General features: G+C 40.9%; 1 protein-coding gene across 5 annotated transcripts in view; it reads right to left on the bottom strand.

Annotated features, from left to right (window-relative positions):
* arhgap22b (Rho GTPase activating protein 22b) overlaps window positions 1-21,480 on the bottom strand; it is a 44,466-nt gene extending 22,986 nt beyond the window's left edge. The window contains exons 1-3 of one of the 5 annotated variants that reach the window (XM_085170073.1): window positions 20,694-21,480; window positions 10,653-10,852; window positions 5,504-5,591 (exon numbers count right to left, since the gene is read on the bottom strand). In XM_085170073.1, coding sequence (XP_085026199.1) covers window positions 5,504-5,591; window positions 10,653-10,852; window positions 20,694-20,736 — 331 coding nt within the window. In that variant the 5' untranslated portion in view covers window positions 20,737-21,480. Of the gene's footprint in view, window positions 1-479; window positions 3,438-5,503; window positions 5,592-6,707; window positions 7,982-10,652; window positions 18,595-20,693 lie in introns of those variants that run through there. The other 4 variants (XM_085170072.1, XM_085170071.1, XM_085170075.1 and 1 more) reach the window with 4 other exon arrangements.
* Window positions 21,481-25,991: the final 4,511 nt, after the last annotated feature.

Raw genomic sequence — 25,991 nt, 5'->3', positions numbered from 1 at the left:
CTCAGTCATGCAAGTAACTGCCAAGAGACATTAATTTGCTCATAAGGGTATAAAACCACTTTACCTAAAACAGAAGGGAAGAAGTTCAACAAGTCAGTATACTGCAGTGTGAAAATATGAGTGGATTAAACTAAAAGAAAAGTTGTTAGACAGGAATTAGCCAGCTCAGTGCTTTTCTGCAAAGTAGTCAGCGTGTCATTCTCTTTTGTAATCACATATTTTGTACAAGGCATTTTGCAGCAAAGCTTTTCATATAATTGCTCTTGTTGAGGCATTGAAATTTTGAAAAAACACCATCCGTTAAAAGTGTTCTTTGTGGGGCAGGAGGACAGGGCGGTCATGTTAAATCTGTGAAAAAAAAGCTCCATAAATAAAAGTTCTAAACATGCTGTAAATCTGACAGTCTCAAAGCTGCTCGGCCGCTCCACCTCACTGTCTGCTACACTTGTAAAAAATCTCCAGCATCTGTTTCCCGTTACCTTGGAGATGTTGTTTCTTCAGTCTGTCTGGTTTACAGCAGACCGGCCCCATGGCTGAGTGAGCGGCGTGGGCAGGGGCAGGCGCTGCCTCCGGCCTAAAGCTAGAGCTCGCAAGAGTGGCTCCTCCGCCACCGCCGAGTCCGTTTGGAAGCAGATCAGTACGCAGGTAGCACCGACGGACAGAACCTGCCAGCGAGGCATGCTCGATGCCAGCGAAAAACTAAACCCCGTCAAATGACCCCAGCCTCTTACTCCTCACTCGTTTATTCTGCCCTTCCATTCACTCCTCTCTTCCTGTCTCTCACATTCAGCAGTGTGGGCAGCAGGTCCGTTCCCTCAGCCCCCCTGGGGAGAAGCAAATCCCTGAGGAGGAGTGTAACAAGTCTCTCTCTCTCTCTTTCTGAGTGTGCAGTATCTGGGAGATGGGCTGTCCTCCAGTCTTTGTCAAACAAACCCGTACACACACACACACATATACAAAGAGAAACGGGGCAGTTTCTATCAGGCTCTGTGAGACAGATTCTTCCTTAAATGAAACAGAACAAAAAATATGTTACTGATACATATCCCTTTTACAAACTATTCTAGAAGTTTCTACACCTGGTTGCAATTGTAGAAAACTTTAGGAAGATGTGTTGTTCTGTCTTGTAAAATGTCTCTTGAGCAATTTAACCAGCCAATATGTGACCATGTATTCTGTTGACAGAAAAGAAGCAAAAAAGAAAACCGAGCATATTTTTCATACCCGCTGCTATAAAATACCGTTAATGTGATGCATCTTGCATGCATCTGACTCATTTAAAGTCAGAGAGAATCAACATGGGACCCAATATGTAGCTGTGTTAATGTTACAAAGGTCAAAGTGTAAAGAGAACTGGTTCTTTACTTGCAGTCAGACATTTAGGGTCGCCATATGAGGCAAGATAGCTTTTCAAACACACAAAAATCCTATGCGTGTGTGTCTGTGTGTATTATTCATCCATGGGTGATGTACTGTGTGAGCAACTAGTCCACAGTAATGAATTGGCAGAAGCTATCACATTTGCACAGCCGCAATTGCGCGTGCTCTTGTCCAGGTGGCTTATCATTGCGCCGCACCGCCAGAATAGAGGGTTAATATCCCCGAGCCAGCCGCTAAGTTAAAAAAAGAATAATTTAAGATATCTACTTATTTGCTTATTTCCCTCACGCCTGTAGGCTTTAAGACAAGCTCAATTCAGACTCAGGCACATGACTGTTGAATCGGCTTTGTTTGGGTGCACTGCTAGCTTTGTCTCGAGTACACACTGATTTTAAAAAAAACATAATAGAAGCCCAGTTTTTAATTGCAGGAATGCAGAACTGCTCATGTTATTTCAGACAAATGCCAAAAGGAATTTGGTGTTTTTTCTGCTTCCACTCAAGTGACATTTAAGAGAGGGCTGTCTGCAGAGACGCAGGATAAATGCAGGCTGGTTATGACTTTGATGTTTCACATTTGTCAAACACTGAAAACCATTCAGCAGCACTTGCTTGCTTGCATGGGGGTTATTGTGTTGCTAGTATCTGCCTTGTGTCTACCTTTTCCAATACGGTTGGCTACTTAGCACCACAAAAAAGAATGACCAGTGTGTGTGTGTGTGTCTGCGGCCAGACACACACACACACAAACGTAGTCTTGCCAGAGCAGAGTCTATCAGTCAATGACATGACCCAGATGAAAAGCCAAGGTCTCTGGGCTCCCTTGAAAGACAAGGCTACTATTACAGCAGACAAAAGAGTGCTGAAAGTGAAGGAAAACCAGGCGCTGATTTATCAGCACTGATAGAAATGTCCCCACCTTCATTTCTAGTCTGACCTCATATCGAGAGGTTACCAGTGCAGAAGTCCCAAACAGCTGCAGTGTGTGTGGGTTGCACCACTGCTCGTGACTGCCTGTTGTAAACAGATGTAGTTCAAAACGGTTCACTTTTAAACCTTTACATACAAATGATTCATTTTCCAGCCCAAAATAAAAGGTGAACCTAATGTGAGGGAACATAGAGATCCATGCACTATTTAACCGTTTTAAACGGGAGAGTGAATTTGGGCTGCAATCTGTTTGTCTTTTTCCCAAATCTGTTTGTGTACAAATCATAAAAACTGAAAAAACTATGGATACTGACAATAATTTGACCATAAAATATGTTTGATTCAGTTCATCTTTATTACATATTGGGCAATAATGCAGCCCCTCAGGTCATCTTCTACCTGAAACAAGCTTGTTAACCCTTCCCATTTAACCCTCTGAACTGTAAATCATCATAGGTGTTGATGCTAGCCCTACCCATACTCTAACCTCATATTCTGAGGTGATTGTTTTCTTTGTTCCCTGATTTCCAGCTCAACAAAAAATCTGCTTGCCTGGAATTAGAGGTAGGGCTAGCGTTAGGGTTTTCTATGATGATTATACTTTCTATATTTGCAAGTCCGTTAGAGGGTCTGAGTTATGTAAATTGTGTCATCGGGCGATGAGGGTCCGTGCGGACCACATGCTTCCTTGGTTTTTGTGACCACATAAACTTGTCTGCGCAGAATTTCCGTTACAATGGACAAACTACACATGCTCCCCGGGTGGTGGACTTCAAATGGACTTCAAAGAAATATAACAGAAATTACTACTCTGCAATCAGGTCTCCAGCTGCCTGCAGTGGAGGAAAATCAAGGCTTTAGACTTCTGAAGGTTAAAGGTCCTGATCCTATGCTTTACAGGCCCAACTATCAACGTGGGAACATAAATCCCTCATGAGGCCACCCCACCCCTTTGAATCCAGGTTTCTTCTGATTGGCTGTCCCTCACAAAAAGAACATTTGAACTCCAGGTGGGTGAGGCTGTTGCGCTCACAACCAGATCTGTGTGGCTGATGTGAGCATCTTAGACACGTTTTCCTTACTGACATACAAAGACATCATACATTCATACACACACACACACACACACACACATATATATATATATATATATATATATATATATATATATATATATATATATATATATATATATATATATATATATATATATATATATATATATATATAGGCAATTGCTTACAATCAGAATACTTTAATAATCCCTAAGGAAATTATGGCAAAATTATGGAAAGCATTTTCAGTGCTCAGAGTGAGTAGGAAAGTGCTATACTAGCCCATTTATATAGAATATGACTGAAAATTAGGAAACACACAATAAAAATACCCTTAAAAAATTACCTGCCACCTAATTAACTAACAGATTAACATTTTTAGGTCTCTGCCCTATGTAAACGTATGCAAATGTAAATTTTACAAAAGACAAAAATCCTGTTTATTGTATAACAGAGACTACAACATAGCAACACGGCACTCCATTGTATATGTTATAGTGGCAAATCACTATTCAGTGAGCTCATTATTGTATGTTTCAAGAGGTACCGCTCTATGAAATTGGCTGCACACATGGCCAGACACGTTAATGATTGCTTTAGAAATGAGAGGAAGCATCATTTTAACACAAGGTACAGACTCGAATCTCCAAGCCTATTCATTTCATACAAACGGGAGCGTGTAAACCTTCATCACACTAAGCCGATTACAGGCTGGAGGAAGAAAGAGCATGCTAACACGTGCTTCTGCACTGAGCAGACAACAACTCTAACGTGATGTAAACAGCAGATGGAGTCGTCATAAATTATGGACAGGAGGGAAAACACAACTTATACAGACTGATCCTGATAAGCTTTTATTACAGTTAGAATCCGGCAGGATGTGGACTGTGGATCTTGAGTGACTAACTTCCACACTCAGCATGTACACACCTAACATGAACTGAATTTCTTTGGAGTCTTGTGGTTCCTGCATCCTTCTAAATGATATTTGTCTCCTTTGACTGACCTCCTCCTCTCCTCTTTCTTTACACTCTTCTCCTGCCTTCTCTAGCTGTGCTTCTTACTCCTCTCACATGTTGGGGTTCTTAAGACTTTTCTGGGGTTCACACCCGTCTGCGATATTGACTGGCCTTAAACAAACCACATAGACACTCACAAGCCTGTCGGCCAGTCTAAACAGAAGAAAGGATCTCCAAACAAACACCACAGAATGAGTAATAAACAGTCAAACTATTACAGAGGTCATTTGCAGTATGGATTAGAGAATCCGATTTAGAGATTATACCTGTAGCTCTGTGGCTGTTTAGTTGTGGCCCATTTTTATACGCATATCTTCTCAGATATGTCTTAATATACACTTTAAACTGCTGCTCAGAGATGGTATTATTTTAATCTGTTACACAAAACGTTAAGTATTATGACAAACTTCACCTTCATGACAATAAAATGTGTTGTATTGATTGAGTGAAACCTTGGAAAGCCATGTGAGGTCAATCTAGCTAGACCAGTTGGCCGCAGGCAGCGCTTCTGTGTTTGAAGCATGACGGCTCACTAACAGTCCTGAAATCTACGGTCTCAGAGCAACAGCATGATGGAGGGCGAGGCTGTTCTCTGTCTTATTTTATGTTACTCTCACACAGTAATTGACTTTCATGCTCACACGCCACAAGCTAGAAATACAATACTGGAACTGCCAGCACTGAGGTCAAGAGACGCAAGACAAGGAGGCAGACCACTGTGGACAACAGCGCTCTCTAGTGTTAGCAAACAGAGTAGGAACTAAAGAATAAATAGAGTCCAGGCACAATGCATACAGGTAGGTATGTGAGGCGATATGAGATGGTGAATAGCAAATTTAATGCTAACTATAACAGCTAGGAGAGAGTAAAATTATTTGACAGGTTCTTTTTTAATACAAAAGGAAGCTCAGTGAAATTAATGTCATGCAAACTAGCAACTGATGGGAATTCCTTGCTGCTTCCTGCATATAATCTGTGGTCACGTGACTTCAGATATTTGCATCGCTCACCGTAAAACAGGATATTACATTTTTGGCTCAGACGGTCAGCACAGAGATAAACGCACAATGGGAAACCTGCAGGTTTTTGTGATAAGGGTGCAGAGAATAAGGGATCTCACCTGGTACGATCTCAAACAGGTGCCTTCCTGGTTCGTCTGGATTAGCTGTGAGTTCATTGACCAGGCATCCCTGCAGTGGTATACAGCCCTGAAACGCACAGGAAGAAGCTTTCAAATTGTTTCCCACCACAGAAGCATCGATTTCCTTTGTCTTTTCTCCGCTTTCACTAGTTTCTCGACTTTTTACTTATATTTTACTGTAACTGTCCAGAAAACTGGCTAAAGAAAGAAAGATAGAAAGACAAATGTGAGGAGCTGGGCACACTGAGATAAACACTTGTGGTTTGGAGTGACCGTGACCTACAACATGACCTGTGATGGATGTCAATTTCCTGGCTTCTGTGACGTAACACTCGGTCAGTTGGTAGTTTATGAAAATCTTATTTTAACAGGTAACCTTATCCATGGCAAATGTTTAGGATGCAAATGAGTCCAAGCCTGTGATAAAATCTGTTTTTGTGCCCCACTTGACTCACTGCAGTGGCGACACCCTCTCTCTCTGTTTTCAGTCACCTCTGCCAACGTGTTATCACAGCTTACAAATAGTTTGCTTGTGGTCTCTATTCCTAACTAAACTCTGAGTTATTCTGGCAGGATATGGTGGAAACTCCAGGCTAATTTTAAGATCATTTGACAGACAGGTACAGTTAGTACCTGCGTAACCCTCTGAGGTCTAAACCCAAACCTGTGTCATGTTTTCAAGGGTTATGGTTTAACTCTGTTAGGTCTAAGTCATCATTGATGATCTTTTTAAGTTGAAATTTGGCATGCCATTTGGAATGATATTAAGACTTAGGGTACTCCCATTAGGCAATCCAAAGTGTGGCCAAGCATGCTGGACCAACAGTGCCCGATTCTTTTGGGATTGCTGCAAATTGTGCTCGGGCAAGTGTGCCATGCCCTGACCTGCTCAAAGAGGCGTCCCTGGCTGATTGAGCTGGGGTGATTGACCATGTCTAAGAAAGGATCTCCAGTCCTTTGTCAATAACCGACTCTGCAAACCTGAGGACTGGGTGTGACTGATTCCAAAAGCAGCCCCAAATGAGCCACAAAATAGCGCACAGATTTACTCGGATTCTGCAAGATTGCCTGTTTTTGCCATTACATCGTAATGAAATGAGTGAGTGAGAGGCTCGAGTCTGACTTAGTTGCCTACTCTCCCCCCCCCCCCCCACCTCCTGTTTCCTCCCTCCTTATTACTCACCTCTTAGCCCCTCTAAAATTTTAAGCAGCTACTCCTGTGATTGAACAGGGACCCACACAGATTATCAGAATACATTATCCAGATCAATACCCATTTAGCCCCGAGAACTTAGGGCCAAGTGAGCTGTGAAGAGATGCCAGCGTCTGTAGGTCGGCCCCGTTAATCTCCACACTGGCATCCTCCATCAAACAGGCAGAAGAGTCTGCCAAACAGCCTCAGCCTGAGGGCCGGGCTGTCGCCAGCATTAGTCGCCATGGCAACAAATGGAAAGGGGTGGAAGCTGTGGATGGATAGAGCACAGGGGCAGGGCAGGATGGGTGTCCCAAGGGTGCTATGTGCTCAGAATAACACAAGTAGCTGGCTGGGGATGAATGACTAAGAAAAGGCAACACGTAACCCGAGAACACAAATCACGCAGAAAAGTAGGCTAGATAGCACTGTTTGTCCTTCCCTGCATTTTAACCAATGATACGGGAACTGTGCGCACATGTAAGGGCTTCAAAGCAGCTGCAAACAGATGCGGCCACGCCTACTTTAACCTCGTTTCTACACGAATGCCAGTCAGTTATTCTTCTAGCCTGGCCTCTCGAGGTTTGTTCACACTTTTATCTCACGTTGGCAACAGTGCAACATGAACAGCTAGCGCATTGTTACTCATGGACCTTACGCAGTGCTGTTGATCGGTACCGCGTGCCTAGATCTGAACCTGAAGCACCCCAGACGCGTCCTGTTTGGCACGTGCCATGCCCAGGTCTATAAACACACGCCTCTTAAAATTAATCGGTGCCAGAAATGGACGTAAAGCAAGAAACAAAGGAGCAGTAAAGAATTACTGGAACAGAAAGCCATGTACAATGCTGATGCTGCCAAGGTTTCGAAGCACCATAATGTCAGGCTGAAAAATCTAAAATCATATGAAAGAAGTAAGTGATGGGGTTGGGCATAAATCAAATCAAAACAAAACCAAATATAAACTTTAAGTTTAAGCTCTTTTTAAGCTGTTTTTTGTTTATTTTGTCAAAGGTTTTGTGTATTACAACCAGAGTCATGGTTGTGTGATGGTGGTGCCCTTTGTGTACCGCCAGATAACTGGACTCTGTTTGTTCAGCAGTGTATTCCACCCCCCCAGACCAACACACACGATGAAAAGGAAAAGAAAACCCCCATAGATCCTCATCCAGCGCTGCCTTTCCTGCTACCAATTATCACATCCTTTCATCTTGGTAGTGGGGCAGTCATGTTCTGTTCGCAGCAGCGCTCGGACTACACCCTCCCCACCCACGCCTCCACCCCCGACCACACTCCCGGCCTCAGGTTTCCCATCGATTAAGAGATGAGAGGGTTAAAAAAGGCCAGAATCACAATTTCTCACACAACTCAGAGGGTGTGCACGCATGAGGGGGTTTGTGATGGTGTGTGTGTGGTGTGTGTGTGTGCGCGTGTGCAGTCAGCCACACACTACATGTGACTTGAATCCCTTGGAAGTTGCGAATCAATATGAGCTGGATGAGTATTGGCAAGCTCTGATTAAAGACTGTCATTTTTTCTCCTCAAAATTGGAGACAGAGAAGTGGGGAACACGTCATTGTGTGTGTGTGTGTGTGTGTGTGTGTGTGCGCGCGTGCGCGCGTGCGCGCGTGCGCGCGTGCGTGCGCATCAGTCAATCATGAACCTTCCGTCTTTTATTGTTGGATTACATCGCTTCTTGTTGCATCTACAACTAAACCTATTAGCTTCACTGAATCTCCATCTAAAAGTCTTTGATATAAGTGTGTGTGTGTGCTTGTGTTTTGTAGGAATGCAGAGTGGGAAAATGTGAGTCAGCTGTTTGCCACAGAAGATGGCGTTCAACAAAGAAGCAATGGGATTGATTGGAGGGTTATTCTGTAGACAGTTTTACAATGATGTACTAATGCGGTAGGAAGACAGGCGTCACACGCTGCCCTGCAGTTTGTACTAATGCACTGAAACGTCTGCTGAGTGTGGTTAGTTATCATTACAGCTGAGTGTTTTCATCTGACAGCAATAAAGCACACGCAGTATTACTGTTGGTAGCGGTCACTCATTGTACATAATTAGCTCCAAGCCTTGATGTTTTTAACTATGAGAACCATGAGGAGGCAGAATTGGAATTTGTTACTTACTTGCATGTAAATGTAAAAAAACGAGGTGTTTAGCAAATATAAATAATAATATTGGATAAATATAAGCTTTAAGAATGTGCCTTATTGCACTCTGCACTTTTATTAGTCATTGTTCAAGTTTTTAGGGATAAATAGGGATAAATGTTTTTTCTGCGTATCTTCCGTGTGTCTTTGATTTATTACTGTTAGTTTATTGCTTTATTCAAATGTAATCATTTGTAGTGGCAGTATCTGCCTAGTGTAGCTGCATAAGGTGCTATTGAAGTGATAGAAGTGATATTGATATATGTTGTTATATGTTGCATTTTTCCCACCCCTAAAGAAATGTTAAAAATCTGAAAATGAAATACTGAGCCACATATGATGTTACCCACATATATGTGGGTAACAGACATCTCCAAAAACGCCGGAGGACTTTTGCAAATATGTGATGTCTTCATAAATCGAGCAGTTATTTGAAATTTACACAGCTACATTTTTGCCTGAAAATATCTTAAAAGTTTATTTTGTGACCCAGAAAGAGTAACATTAAAACTAAGTAGCTGCCGCCAATGTTGGAGACTGGAATTGGCTGGGCCGCGCTATGAATTATGGGATAGGCTGGGCCATGAAGAGTACACCCGACCCATCCTTCAAATTCGGAGAAATGAAGGACGCATTTGTTGGCCGCATTTGGAGCAGCCTTCGAATTGGGACAGCCTTCGTCGCCTGGCTGTGACGTAATTGGCCTTCAAGTGCGGCCTCTAAAGGATGCAGCCTATAAACTGGAACATACCTAAAGTATCTGAATTTCACAAGCGGGACCACAGCGGGACCACGCCTCCAAACATGCTCCTTCCAGATCTTATCTATATATGTTCCCCCACTTCTACAAGCTGTTAATTCTCGTTTACGTGCCCCATCCTCCCTCCCCTTTCCAATTCTTTAACTCCTTAACTCCTTTCTATTTAGTACATGGGGATCTGCTAGGCCCAGGTTTGAGGCCTTCCCCAAACCGCAGCTCAGTTCACATCCAAGCCATTCACCTTTATCTACTAAAATGCTGTCAAACCTAAAATGAGGATGTGGGCCCAGCTAGTGAATTGTATCTTATCTCATTTTATGAGAGAATTTTCTTACAAAACATCTGAATATCATAACTATGAGTTCTGGCCAAGGCCTGTTTACTTCATAAACCTCTCTATTGCCCCCAAGTAGCCAATAAATGGAATGAATGCATGTTTAAGGTGGGTTTAAGTCCAGTGCTCAAATGTAGAGTGACTTAAAACAAGCAGATTTCTCACAGATGGAAATTAGGATAATTTTTTCTTGAACTAATGGCTCAACATGCTGTTTGGCAAAACTGCAATCAGATCTAATGATACAGAAAATGTTTGGGAACAAAGTCGTTTACAGAGATGACGTTAGAGGAAAACAGGGCTTGCTCGAGAGTACTTAGGGATCAACAAGAGTTTCTTTAATTAATGGGCAATCTGCTCCGCCATGTGAGCTGCTCATGCTTTGATTTGAAAGACCTAAATTAGTTGCTTCCCCTTCCCTCACTCAGACACTCACACTGAACATCAGCTGCAGATTTGAAAAGCTTCAGATCAAATCATTTACATGAAGGTTTCTCATGTATTCAGCTGCACATTAAACTCCATATGTTTGAGCTGCATGACTCAGCTGTCCCGTCCTCCAAAAGGAAGCTGCACCTCATTATGTAAATATAATCACGCCGGCCAAAGAGCAGTGCTCCACCTTTTAATTTCGCCAACCTCTGACTGTTTTCCGTTGTGTGTGAACGTGGCTGAAATATTACCTGCGGTTTGGTTTCTTCCTCGTCTTTGTAGAAGTAGAGCTGGTCCGAGCGCAGCACGAACCAGCGCAGCTGCCAGTTCTTCATGATGCTGCGCTGCTTCTTCAGCCACCCCGCCTTCAGAGCCCCCTCGTGGAGGCTCGGGGAGGCTGGGCGGCATGATCCTCGCGACACCTCGCTCATCACCATGCTCTTTGACCTGGCTGATGACACATACACAACACACAGCATATTTTTTAGGCTTATACACAAGCAGCTGAAAGCAAAGGATATTGTTTGTTTTGATTTATTTACCATCTTATTGTTTACGTTCTAGTAGGTGTATGCTCTCACTCTTTTTTTATCCTGAATGCACATAGTGCTCTACCAGGGGCTTTAGTCATGACAGCCTTTTAACCCAGGCTGCTCCACATAAAAGGGAATGGGACTGCAGAGAGGCAGCAGACACAAAAACTAAGGGGAAAAACACCCACACACCCACACAGACACACACCATGCATAGCCTCGGGTGACAGGGATAACCCCCCTTCAATTTCAGAGGTCCTTGGAATAGACTTATTGTGCAGAGGTACAACCCAGCAGAATAGCTGAGGCTTTTGAGCTCAGATAATAGGACCACATGGGACTGACTGGCTGACTGAATGATCCTCAATAAACGTGTGTAACCTGAGCTCAAGTCAAAGATGGGTTTTAAAAGGGAGTGTGTGGCAGCTTTATAGCTACCGAGGTACTCAGATTTTCCTGGTATGACATCAGCGGTTAAATAATGTCACGTTTGTAGTTATTGCGCTGACATTTAAATAAAACTTCTGTAGACATAAAGGAGCGTGACTCTGCACTGAGATGTGTGTTTTCATCAGACGTTAAAGGATACATTATTTTTACACACTTACAAAAAGGTTTGGCACAGATAAATAAACCTGGGGCAAACTAGTGAAAGGCTATTTGATGATCATGTATTATTTAGAGCAATCAATTCTGCTGACGTCCTCCCTGCTGGTGTGTGTTCTTTGCCCCCCCACATACCTCAGACACACACACACACGTATACATGGAATCGATGGCACTGAGGCATGGAAGGGGAAGAAAATCAATTTTTATTCTTTTTTATTGTCCCACATCTTTACCTTCAGCCTATACATTGAGCTTAACGAACATGGCTCATATCATTTTTATTGCACATCACAACCTGTTTTGACACCCTGAAAAGCCTGTTGATGCTGACAGACGTGGTGTGGCCCACTATTTCTTTATGCAAACTGGGTCCAGGCTTGCTGTGGAAACCTCTTTAATATATATTCAGTAATATCTTACCTTAAAGTGGTATCTTTTTTCCACTCTGTGTCTAATGCTGTCCTGTCTGCATCCTTTATTAAGGTTTTAGAGAGCACACAAATGCTGCCTAAACTAAAACAATATTCTTACAGTGCTCTAAAATATTGTGTTGAGCTGAGGGTAACTACAGTGTAGAGGCAATTCTCCGTTAGATCACCACTTGTTTTATATTGCCATTGTTATTGAATCTGTTGTTTATGCGAGAATATTTGCTAGTGCCGCTGTGACTTTAACTTGGTTGGATTCAGTTTCAAATTTGCTGAATATGGTTTGAAATTTGCTTCAGTGTGTGGCTTTCATTATGATTGTGCCATTTAGCCTTTTTGCCAGTGACCAAGCATTATTCATGTTCCCTGGTTTCAACAAAGAGGGGTGTCATATTACCCCTTTTGTTTAATCCAGCTTTTCATTGTTAGCTTTACTCTGAATGTTTGTGCAGATAGTTGGAAAACACTGGCGGCAGATACAGAGTACTGCATCGTGGTGCTAGTGTTTGGGCTGCTGCTGTTTAAAGGTGTAATATGTAAGATAATAATATACAGTCTATTAACAGCAACCCACAAGGGAGAGCAGCTCATTACTAGAATGCTTTGGTAGTGGTATACTCCACTATTGTAGAGTAAAGTAAGGTAAGCCTTCTGGTCAGGTGACTGTAACCACCTATGACTTCAGTTTTTTCCAAAACACTAAAGATTGGCACGAATTCACATGATGCTCTAGATGGTTTTCTTTCAAAAGACTCTACGGAAATTTTAGGAAGTCATGGAGAGTGCCTCTAATTGGGATTTATTTATATGGTCACATTGACACATGACTCATGAAGAAAGATAACCAGTTTAGGGATGGGGAGTGAATCTGAGGGCTCAGTAGAGTCAGAGCCACTGACTAAGTAACATTTTCCCATTTTCTATTTTAATATGAAGTGACGTTTTCCTTTATTTCACGATTTTATACATGGAACACTCTTTTTCCACATCTCTGTTTAGACAGTTGCTCTTGCAAAAGAAGGAATCAGATGCATTCAGTCTGTCAGTACCGACCCACAACTTACTGAGCAGGATAGAGGCAGCGTTGCTAGTTAAACATAAAAATGAATGCCTTTTTTGCAAAGAGCCGTCTCTTCTGGCTGCCATTAATAACATGAGCTCATCATATGCAGTGTGGGCAGTGCTACCCATGGACTCATTATCACCTCTTAAGCTACGAAGACAGATTACAAGGGTCTGGTTGGGACTAGCTGCTTGTTATGGGCCAATATTTCTGCAACGTTATGCAAGACAACTTTGACATTTGGTCAGACTCTCTATTTCTCCACATTCTGCTGTTGAGTTCATTTTGAATCATTTTAAAGTAATTATAACCTATTTTAAAAAGCTTTAATACCAGCAGACTCACCTCTCTTTATGTTTTACCTCTCTCCTCTAGATTGGCTTTCTTTCTTTTTCACTGTTCCCGTCTCCCCTGGCTCTTTATTTTCACTCCTCTGCCCGACACCCTCCCTTTCTCGTACTTTGACTCGCTCTAATTCTTCTCGTCTTTTGAATCAAAGCTCTGTTGCTCTGAGAGCACCCAGCGCACATGCATTTAAAGGACAGTTTTGTTATCAAACTGGCACGGTAACTAATTTTTGAATTACAGCTAAACTTTAATTGGCTGCATATAATCTTTTACATTTAAAATTATTTTCATTTTTCATGAAAAGTCAATTTGAAGCACTGCAAAGCATAGGGTTATCTGTTATTGTTTTGAACAAGAGACTCTTCTGCAGCTGGCTTCTTCTCTAACCAGTTAATATTTAGCAGAAGAAGCATAACTTGAATCTCTCTTATATCATTTTACTTTGTAGATCTCTAGTTTTCTTGGATTTGTTTTTTGAATCCTAAACTATGCTTTCATTAGCTGTCACTATTCTTTGATGTTTTGGTTGTCCAGCGTTGCCTTGACTACAAAAATGTGATAGCACAACCCCTGCACAGATCACTGCACTGGATATTTCGATATGGTGAAGTGTCTCATGTGTGCAGCATCAGCGGTGTAAACAGATCAGTCTTATCCTGACTGGGATCATCGCTACAACTAACAAATTGCAGTTGTATTGCAGTTGTATTGCAGTTGTGTCACTCACCTTCCCTGTCCTTCTTAACACCTCTGCTTTTTCGCACCACATCCCGTCCCTCTTGCCTTTCCATCGCTCCTCAACCTGCCACTGCTCCCATAAAAGAGGACCACTGTTCAACACATAAGCTGCCTGGATCATGGACTCAATGGAACATATGCAGGGCGATGATTCACGCCTGACTCACAACTGATTTTTGATTTGTGTGTGTGTGCATGTGTGTGTGTGTGCGTATCAAGCACAACTACCCACTGTGCCAATTTGGACCTTCTATTCAGAGTGATTCAGACGTTCCTTGGTTTGGGTGGAGCTGGTCTGTGGTCACTTCTACAACTATCAACTACAATGAAGGAAAAAAGGCCATTTTGCTGTAAAAGTGCACTTTATACACAATCACTGCAATTCAGTGTGGTTATGGAAGCGCTGAGTCAAATTGCAAGGGTTCATCATCATGGATGACTTTGTGCAGTACAATATACCCATTATTGTCCATCATGACTTCTCTGATGATAACTTATGTAACTGAGAGAATGCATCATGTTATTTCACTGTCACGGAATAATTGTATGTATATCAAGGGATACCTGATGGATTGGCTACATATCCAGTTACGATATCATGAAAATTGAAGCTGGTTAAAAGGAAATTGTTAAAAAAAAAAAAAGGGCCATATACTGTAGCTCACTTTAAAAAACATATTTTTTGTGCTATTTACCAATAATTATATTTATCTGTCCAGTACACTACACCCCTGAGTTACAATCAAGTCTAAAATGTAGAAAGCTGTTGTAGCTTATTAGCTATATGCTTTTCAAGACCAATTGGTTGTACAAATGTGCCTTTTGACTAAACTTACCGTTCAAAGCCCCAGAAACAAGCTGACTAAATGATAGCTAAGTCAGCTAGCTTAAAAATTAAAGCACGGAAAGCTAATGTGACTGACTACTTCTAGCATGTTCTTAAATTACAGTTGTGTTAGCTTTTAGCTCAGCAGCTACATTAGTTTACCAACTAGCCCAGTGAGTAGCTCCTATGTCAACAAGTCTCTAGCACTAGCAACTAACATTAGCGACTTCAAGTCAGCAAGTACAGGGATGTACATACATAGTTTTTTTAAGCCACTAGCAGCCATCAGCTACAAACTGATTTGGAACCTTTCCTTTGGTTCATGTCAAATAAAACGAGGTTACAATGATTTACTATTAGATATTAGTAATGCTACTACTGAAACTCCTTCCTCTTTCCAAGTGCTTTGGCCCAGTAATGTCATGAGGACTGATACCTATGATACCAACATTCAAAAAAGGAAACAGTACTTATTTTATTTAGCACCGCAGGCAGCCCCAAGGCTGCAGTTAGGGTTGCCAATTGTCCCATTTTAGCCAGGACATCCAGTATAATGAGCAAAACTGATGCATCCCTTATATTAACTATGTCACGTTTATTGATTGTTACCTGCAACGTCACTTTCTGACCAACAGTTGGCACTCTTACAAATACCAAATCTGATTTGACCGCAATTATATCAGATGAGTGCTTGTGTCCAGTCACAGCTGATGTGAGGAGTAATATGTGAGTCATAAAAATACGGTGCCATTTGGTCTGCTTAATAAACTGGGTAATTGAAGCCTGTATTTACAGTATTTTGTTTGATCATTTTTCTTTTTTGCCCATGTGATTTCTGTCATTTATTGTTTTAGATGAGGTATTGATTAAACTGAATACCAACATTTTACTGCATTTGTATTTTAAGAATATGAACATACAGTGCATATTTACACTATGCTCAGCTAGCTGTGCACTGTGTTTCTGGCACACCAGAGTGTCCCTTATGTGATAGTTAAGAAGTTTGCAACCCTAGCTGCAACTCTTCTGTGAATTTTAGTTTATTCAACATGCTAAGGAATCAGGTAAGGAAGTACTTTGCATTGTTGTCCTGAAATACACGTTACTACTTATTATTATTTATGTATTTGTGTATTGAGACAGTTAGCACTGCCATTGTAAATCAGTTATTTTTATGCTAAAATGTTTACAAAGGACTGATATTTGTACTGACTATTAAATTTCTGGTATCATGACATTCCTACTTTGGCCAGTAATTTACATAATGTTCACTGCTTCACAGTGGCATGTTAACAGTGGATTTTTATAACTCCACCAGTATTGATGACATTTTTAGGACTACTGCTCATTGTTAAAATGTTTTATTCACCATTGTATTGTGTGGAAGATAAAGCCGCAGTATAAACATGGCAGATAAGGGCATATGTTTGCTAATTTGTGTGAACTGAGCCTTAAAGAAGGCTTTACAGGACAGAGGACTCCACAAAGCAAAACCATGTGAGGATGTAGCTTCATTCAGTTTGCTCGTGTATAAACATGAGAACGGTGATGCTGATTGTTCAGCCACAGAAATAGACAAACTCACAGAGACTGAAATTCATGCAGCCCTCAAAATAGCAGCGATGGAGTGCCCTGTCCTGGACTCAGCAGTGGCACATATGGAACTAATGCCACAATGTGAACAAATGGTTGTCAACAAACGTAAAACAAAGCACAAGTGGTCTGACACATGAAGACACATGATGCCTCGCACACATGCCTGAACGCGCACACTGCCTGTGATGTCACTTTATACAGTTTGGAGCTGTATATTTATCACCAGTGGAAAATTGATATAAGGCTGTTATGCACATCAGAGAGGAGTGGATCCATTAGCATGGCCGGGCGAGTGCTCCAGAGTAGCTTGGTAGCACTACACTGATGGCTAAATCACATGCACGCAAGCACAAACATTGGCATGTTGGAAGGATCCAATTTCATTAATCTGGTTTTTGTCCAGTGATTTATGGCTTGCGAAAAAAACAGCACAGGGAGTTACAGGTGCATCAATACGTTAGCCTATCACTGCTGATTAATGCGTTAGCTGTTATGTGTGTGTGTGTGTGTGTGTGTGTGTGTAGTAGCATTTCTTGGGTGGGGGCTGCAAATAATATACAGCCTGTTATGTTAAAACTGCAGTGGGGTAGACGTGATCTGCACTGGTGGGTGCGCGTTATCGTCTCTACATGTACGTTATGTGTGTGAATCTTTCCTCCACAGTCTTGCTCACAGCATGTAGTTGTGAGGGTGTTCATTTGTGTTTCTTTGACAGGCATTATGTCAGGGTGTTGCTACATTGGAACACTTTGATCACAAAACCATGGTAACACAGATCAAAAAGATGCAGCTGATATGTGGGCAATTAAATCTGCTACTATTTCTGTTGCCAACCATTGTAACCACAACCCTGTTACAGTTTTAATGTGTTAGTAGCTGACACAGTTATTGCTAAAAGCCAACAGTTAGATAGAAGCTAAAAGGAAAATAATATCAAGTCTGTAGTTTAGACATGATGGAAATTTACCTTTATTTGCTTCCTTGATAGAAAGATAAATCTGATACGGTTTGTCTGTTTGCTAAATAAGAAGCAGAAGCATCTGAAGAGCAGTGTGCAACAGCCAGACTGAATGTTGTGGCCCTCTAGGATCTGGGTGACATGCTGTCATTTACCCTCCAATTTGTTACAAGGGCAACTACCTCCATTAGCTCTAAAACCAAAATGGACACTGTACCAGGGACATTGTCGAGACTTCTTGTACACAGCATATGGTTGTTCACATCAAGTAGCAACCTCTGAGGTTAGAAAATGAAGCCAATGTGGAAATGGCAATTTCCTCAAATGGGTAGTTGAGGTTGGCTCCAAAAGTGGAGTCAGTCCCAATAGACTCCCATGTAAATATGTCCAGCAACAGAACTAGACATGTTCTGTAGACTGACACACCAAAACATCTTTGGTTTTTATAGAGTGGACTGGAGAGATTCCAGCTGGATTCAAGCTTGTGCCACCAACTCTTGTTTTTTGGGGGTCATTAAAGATGTAAATTGTAAAATCGTTCCATCGTGGAGAAAGGTCACTGGAGGCCTTCCGACCACAACTTTATCCTGTGAAATTAATATTTATACGTTGATACTAAATATTTTTTCACATGTATAACTCATATTCTTATAACTGTTTTATTTTTGATTCAGTTTAGCTGCAGACTTTTGATTAGACGGAAATTACATTTTCATTGTGTATGCCATATTCCACATATTTTAGAAATGACAATAAAGTTGACTTTTCCTTTCTTTGCGTCCATTGTGCAAGAGAAAAGGTTATTTTTTTAATATAATGCAATTAGTTTATGTTATATTAAGACTTAAAGTTGACACAATAAGGACAGTTTGTTTGCAATTTATCTTATTCAGTTAAAATAAGTTAGAAGCTAAAACAGTGCTGTAATGAAATGTTCAGAAAAACAGAAATCACAAAGCAACGGGTGACTTCACAGCCATCTTTTACATACAGGCTACACTGTAAAAAAAAATTGCAATATAAAAGTATTTTACAGTTTTGTACTGTTTTTCTAGAATATCATTAAATTCACATAAATAGACGGTGATTTTACATTTCAAATGTAAATTAACGTAAAATCACTGTAAATGTAATAAAACATAATTTTCTTGTTTTTTAAATGTATCTGCCTGTACATATGCATATTTAGATTGTTAAAATACATTCACAAATGTATCATAATTTCACAAATATTTGTCTGTTATTTGAAAGATTGAACTGTTAAATTCAAATGTAATGCTATGGAAAAATATATAAAATGATTCTTATAAACTTTTTTACATCAAATAATTATTATTATCATTGTTATTTAAGGCGATTGTGGCTCAAGAGTTGGCAGTTTGCCTTGCAATCAGAAGGTTGCCAGTTCGAGCCCCTCTCGACTCTCTCGGTTGTTGTGTCCTTGGGCAAGACACTTCACCTACCACCTACTGGTGATGGCCAGAGGGGCCGATGGCGCGATATGGCAGCCTCGCCTCTGTCAGTCTGCCCCAGGGCAGCTCTGGCTACGACTGTAGCTCCACCAGTGTGTGAATGTGAGAGTGAATGAATAGTGGAATTGTAAAGCGCTTTGAGGGTCTCAAAAAGCGCTATACAAATGCAATCCATTATTATTATTTAAACCAACTGTTAACTGTATATTTCTGTACATTTAAGTATTATTATTATTATTACTAACAATAATAATAATAATAATAAAAATGATAATAATGTATACTTTATTGATCCCCGTGGGGAAACTCTTCTCTGCATTTAACCCATTCACTCAGTGAAGCAGTGGGCTGCCATTGGGTGCCCGGGGAGCAGTGTGTAGGGACGGTACATTGCTCAGGGGATTATTATTCATATTGCCGCATTCATTGACCTCGTTTATAGGTAATTTCATTGTTTAATCACATTAAAATGTTCCTAATTTAATGTTTAAAAGCACTTGAAAAAGGCAAAATCCCATGGAAAATTAGGGCAACAAACTGTATTGTCATTACTGAAAATAACCGTATTTTTGTGAGAAAGTTATTTTCTGGTATTATTTTGGCGCCCCAGCTGCTGTAATATTACTGTTTTTTTAGGGGTTTTTTTTTCTCACGTCATGAATTCAGGAGCCAGGAATGATCAATACATGCGTGACACATCGTTAATTTATATTATGGGTGTCTTCTTCGACTTACCAGTACAAGCAGCCTAATCATCCACAGCGTCGCCACCACGCTGGTTGGTGCCCCGTCCCTTCTCGACCTACTGTGACCTTAGCTCAACTTGTGATATGCGTCTGTGCGATACTCCATGCAACAAATGTGATGCTGTCAGCAGTGAAGCACTAATTTACAGACGGTATGCAGAGAATGTTTCCCACGCAGGGCTCACACAGTCGCTATAATCGCTTTCATTTTCACTGTCTCAGATGTGCAGCGAGGATGTGAGGTAGTGTCAGCTCCTTAGATTATACGAAATATTCTTCCCTAGACTACCTTCCTTGATTCATAAAAATGCATTTTTGACCTTTATGCTAGGAAATGAGGGATTTTGTCTATAAAACCCCTTGTTTAGGTCAGACTACAGATTTAACTGACTTTGCAACCAGTTCTGTGCCACTCCAGAGGATTTAAACATCACTCTGCCATTCCTGGGAACTATTCATGTCATCTTATCAGATCCAGTTAGATAATTGTAGTTTTCAAAAAAGAAATGGGAGACAGACGCACACTCTCACACACATATTAATGTATCCATCCACAAAGACACACACATGCCACACGGCTGCAGCTTCAGGGGCAGCTGACGGCAGCCTGATAGTGCCTAGCGCTGCAGTGATGAAACTAGAGATGCTGCTCACGCCTCCTAATAGAATTCACACCGACGGCATCGACCAGCTGTAGTAAAATGCTAATGTACGCGAGAGGTTCCCTGTGTGGGCAGATCGCCTGTTTCATTCAGAAATGTGAGCCAAACAGATGGAGGGGAGAAAAAGTGCTTCTCCATGGGTATTAGAAAACCATAAGTATAGGAGCAGTTGTTTTTTATAGTAAAAGTGCGATGCAGTGTCATAAGGAGTTAGTGCATCTACTAATCCATCATCTAAAACTCTCACCACAGTCCCTGTGAGATGTGACGTGATGTATTTCCGTCCATGTGAAGGCAGAGAGAGTGAACCTACCTCTCCTGGTCTGTCTGATCTTTGGGCTCAGCATGGCTGTCATCGCTCGTCCGCACGCTCTCCTGTCGGCATGTTCCTGTACATCCACGCACCCCACCCCTGCGTTTCCCTCTGCCTCTCTCCTCTCCTTCTCCCACTGACCTTCTGCAGTGCAGCCGGCAGCTAGGGGGTTGGGTGAACACGGGGAGGGGAGGAGAATGGAAAGAGAAGAGGGGTGGTGAAGAGAAGCAGGGGGAAGAACTACCCCTGTTTTTTTGCCATGCCTGCGCTCACGCCCAGTGTCCTCCACCCCTTCCTTTTACATTATTCATAGTGGTACATCCGCCTGTGGTACATGAGGAGGATCTCCTCCAAAAAAATGGGTCTGACTGGCTGATCAAAATGGCTGATTTTAAGTGCTCTTATTTTCCACTGTGATTACTTTTTTTTTACATCAAGATCTGTCTGTTTGTAAAAGGGAGGAAGAGGAGGAGTGCTCATCTGGCAGGTGTCTCCTTCTTCTGCCACTAATTAAGCAGCAGAGCTCTGCAGCTCGTCTCCACCTCCCACCCTTAATTACTCATTTCCCCTCACCCATCTCCTGCTTTCTCTCTCACTCATCTCTCCTCCTTGCTGTACCAATATTTGATCTGCTCACTTCCTTCCCTTCCTCTCTCACCCCAGTTCCTGTTTTTAAATTCCTCTATAGCCTATGATCTGGCAATCCATTTTTATCTTTGCCAGCATTGGCTTTCTAAGAATGATACAGCCTCCGGTTCAAAATCGGGTGTAAGAAATTCCCAGTTCATGCACTAGGCTGTAATTGCACCTTCCAGGCATACCAGTGGCACTACTCAGAAAGACCAGGGGAAATAAAAAATACAGATCCCCTTCTAAAAGACAACGTCCTGTCTTCTTGAGCTGCGACAGCCTGTAATTGACTCAGGAAAGTGAGTAGGAGTGTGGCCCTTGGGAAGGAAAATTCAAAGCTGTTTTTTGTTCATTTTAGTACTTCTGGCTTTCATCAGTAAAATCTTTTGTCTATTTAGTAAACTTGTATAGGCTTTTATGGAATCTGAGGCTATTTCAACCATTTTAGTAGTTGTTACAGGTGTTCTTTTTTCAGGTTAGCAGAAAGGATACTTCATTAACTCAGCAAGCTGCTGTAGTTCACATCTTCAACATCCATGTTTTTGTCATGAAGGTTTCGCTTAAGGGAAGAAGCTAAAACATAATTGCCAGGTTAGATTGAATCAATTACATTAGTAAAAATTCACATTATAGGAAGATTCGGATAGTATCCATGCCTGAATCACCTATAGGGAAGCACTTATAGTGAAATTTTGGGCTTTTAAAATAATGCAAATACTATGTATCAGTGAGTAAGCACTAATTATGAAATGAAGAATATGCAAACAAGCAAACAAACACTGCAGGTAAATTAATGTTTACTGTTGAACTTTAATCATAATAAAAAAAGGAATCATTAAAGCAGCAGTGTGTCTTTAATTCACTATTTTCCACTCCAATTTTTGGGGATTTGGGGTTCGTACCTGAGACATCTTACTCAGGACTACACATTGTAGAGTATAACCACAATTAAAAGGAAAAGAAATTGAGGTTTTAGGCAAGAGTTAGTTTCTAGTTTTCTTTTTTATCTTTTTTTGGTAGTGTGTAGCATGCATATTTTTTAAACTATGGAATAAAAATAATGGTAAATGGCCTGTATTTGTATAGCGCTTTACTAGTCCCTAAGGACCCCAAAGTGCTTTACACATCCAGTCATCCACCCATTCACACACACATTCACACACTGGTGATGGCAAGCTACATTGTAGCCACAGCCACCCTGGGGCGCACTGACAGAGCCTACTGACCACCACCAGTAGGACACAACGACCGAGACTGCCAAGCCGGGGCTCCCCAAAAAACTAATTACTTACAACAATGAAATAAATGTACTTCCATTTGTTTTGGTTGATACATTTGTTATAGTATTTTTGTAAAAAAAAAAAAAAAAAAAAAAGCTGAATTTAATTGTAATGGACAAAATAAACAAAACAAATAGTCCTAAAACATTAAGCTAGTAAGCTAAAAGCTAGTTAGCTAAAAGCTAATTAGCCTAGCGAAACGCTAATTAGCCTAATGTATGTGTCCTTTATACTGTTTATGAACTGAACATGCCTCTTTAGTTTTAAGCTTTTTTCAGTAAAATTTAATGCCACTGTAATGTTTACTGTATGTTAAAGGAAAGCTTATTTGTTGTTTTTTTCCTTCAGATTAAATTTTGGTTAAAATATGACTTTACTGATGGACACTGGTTATTGAACAGGACTTTTTTAAGTCTCTACATTTGTCCAGTATTTACATATATCATTTTGTGTTTATTGCTGATAATAAATTCATAATATCTAAACATATTTCACTGACAAATTTAGGACAAAATGTATCAAAATTGACTAAATTGACCAAATACCTTGACTGCATTTGGTTTAACAGGGATATTCTGTGTTAGAGGGCTGTTTGTCCCTGTCTGATGTCTGAAATGTCTCTCAGTCATCTCTGGAAGGCGGCATCAAACCTGTCGTTGCTGTAGCAGCTGTGCTGCTCTCCTCCTCCAGCATACAGAGGATAATAGCCTTAAGTCCTGCTCTGCAATTGAATCAGAGCTGGCCTCACGACAACCACAGCTGCTCTTATTACAGAGCAAAGTGGGAGACACGGAGGGGGTCAGGGGTGTGCGCCTCCACACATACAGGCACACATACCCATAAGACAACAAGCAGCTAAAATGAAGCAGCAAATGCAGAGACAGATCTAGCGCACACACGTAGAGAGCAAACCAGAATGGAGCCAAAATGAGGCTGAAACAAACAGAGATAGGGGTCACATAAGCTACAATGAAACAGTGGAAGGAGGAGGGACACACACACACACATACACACACACACACATACACAAACCAAGAAGCCAAAATGAGCCAGCAGTGGGGGGGGAAAAAGCCTTCGGTGCCAGCGTTCCCTTTAAGACTGAGGCAGGGTTAAAGCGATGTGGCCACACGGTGCAGGGTGTGGCTCTCAGCGTTGTTCCCTCTATATTTATCACCCAAATCATCCACATGTTGTTGTGTTATCACAGTGTGGAATGTTGGATAAAAGAGGAAGAAGCAGGATAGACTCGAGACTGGACATATGAAGTCACAGAGTGAGACCAGTGGCAAACCAACAGAGCAACCCACAAACAACACTTTCTGTTGTTGTTTAGCCATAACCACTGGCCAGTGCCCTGTGTACAGCACACATTCACCAGAACTCTGATATATACTGTTGGGCCTAAGAGCTCACTTAAATGTCAGGTTGTCCAATCTGAGGGAGACAGGATGTACTAAAGAAGGGTGACACTTTTTCTCCCGTACCTCTGCCTACGTCTTCTTGATTTTTTCCTTTCTGTATATTTTCCAGTGTCTCACACACAAGCTTTTGGCTGTGTATACAAGTGCAACCCTGTAACGCACAAGGCAGTAGCCATCAAAATAAACACACACCACTCAGCCATCAGCTGTCTGGCACAGGGACAGGAAAAGCTGAATCTGACTGTTTGGAAAGCTTTCATTTGGATGATGCCTCTGACGAGAACATCATTCACCTGGCTTTTAAAGAGGTTGTGGATTTAATGTAGTATAGAGTGGAGTCCTTAGCAAAGACTAAATTCACTTAGACTGACCAGCTTAGATCAGACTGAAAACTGAATAAAGCTGCTCATATGGTCTAATTCAAGAAGTTACTGTTCAGTTTCCTCCGGCCAGTTATCAAGGTCCTTGTATGATTTTTTTTAAGAATTACAAACAACAATAAAACCGTTAATTTAACATGAGTTAAAACAGTAACTTGTATATAGAATGTCTGTCTGAACACAGTGTAGAAAGGTTCTTGCTCAAGGACCATGAATTTACACAAATAGGCGTCCATCCATCCGTCCCTCCTCTTGGTCCGATTTCAGCAGTGTTGGGAAGGTTACTTTTAAAATGTATTCCACTACAAATTACAGAATACATGCCCCAAAATGTATTTTGTAACGTATTCTGTTACGTTACTCAATGAGAGTAACGTATTCGAAATACTTTGGATTACTTAATATATTATCAAGCTTTTTACAACTACATGAATGTACTATTGCTGTGTGATTTATTACTATTACTGAAGGTTACTCGTCATACCAATACCAACTAGATTTTTAAATCTTAATATAAAATGAGTAACAGTAGGTGGACATTAGGTAAGGCTGCACTTTTTGCAGCGATCTCATAAAGAAAACTATTCCGCGCGTATATAAAACAGGTCCGCGGCTCCAAACCGTAGTAAAGGGACCTCTGGCTAATACGTCGGGTTCGTGTCGGGCTTATAGCCGAAAACTAGCTTTACTTTCTTGCCTGGGTCAACTTTGCTAGCGAGAGACAGAGAGAGGCGTTGAAAGGCTGCTCCAACAGAACGTATTGTTTTGGAGGAAAAACACGAACACAGTGTACAGTCGAGTCTTAATAGCTTACTTACAACTAGAGATGGCACGATACCACTTTTTTATGTCCGATACCGATACCGATATCATAAATTTGGATATCTGCCGATACCGATATGAATCCGATATAGTGTGTTTTTTAATAAGTAAAACTGTTTTTTTAATATCTTGCTGCTTTTTGTATAAGTTCATACTCAAGTTAAAAAACAACAACAACACTAAAGCTATTCTGTTATACCTGTATGTAAAAAAACACACTGCACCCAAAATATTTCATAGATCAGCAACACTGATCAATCTAATAAAGTTAAACCTACCCCATCCTCCCTATTCTGGTATTTTAAAGAGTACTTAGCAGAAATATTAAGCAACCTAACTAATAGGGTTGCAAACTCCCAGCAAAAGAAAATAGGGAACCACCCTCTTCCTCATGATGCTTAATCAATGTAATCAACTTTAATTTGATGCAGGGTGAAAAAAATTCACAGAAATAAATTATTTTTCAAGAATAATTAAATAGATTCAACATCTTTCTTCAACAGAATTGCAGACTGCACAGATGGTACCTTCCCAAAGGAAAAAGTACTACTACTAAAAAGTACTAGGGTATATTAGACTTAACAGTTACTATATACAGTAATGGACTTCTATACATTTTACATCAGATTAAAACTTTGGGTGTAAGATTCAGATAATTATTAAATAATTAAAAGCTAGATATTTTAAATGAGAATAAGAAAGAAAAGTATGTCTTTGTGCCCCCTTTTGCCTGTTCATGCCCTATCGGCCCCCCTGGCTAAACTT

Source organism: Neolamprologus multifasciatus, chromosome 8 (assembly GCF_963576455.1).
Source record: "Neolamprologus multifasciatus chromosome 8, fNeoMul1.2, whole genome shotgun sequence".
Classification (NCBI taxonomy): domain Eukaryota; kingdom Metazoa; phylum Chordata; class Actinopteri; order Cichliformes; family Cichlidae; genus Neolamprologus; species Neolamprologus multifasciatus.
This window is presented reverse-complemented; position numbering and strand designations above follow the sequence as displayed.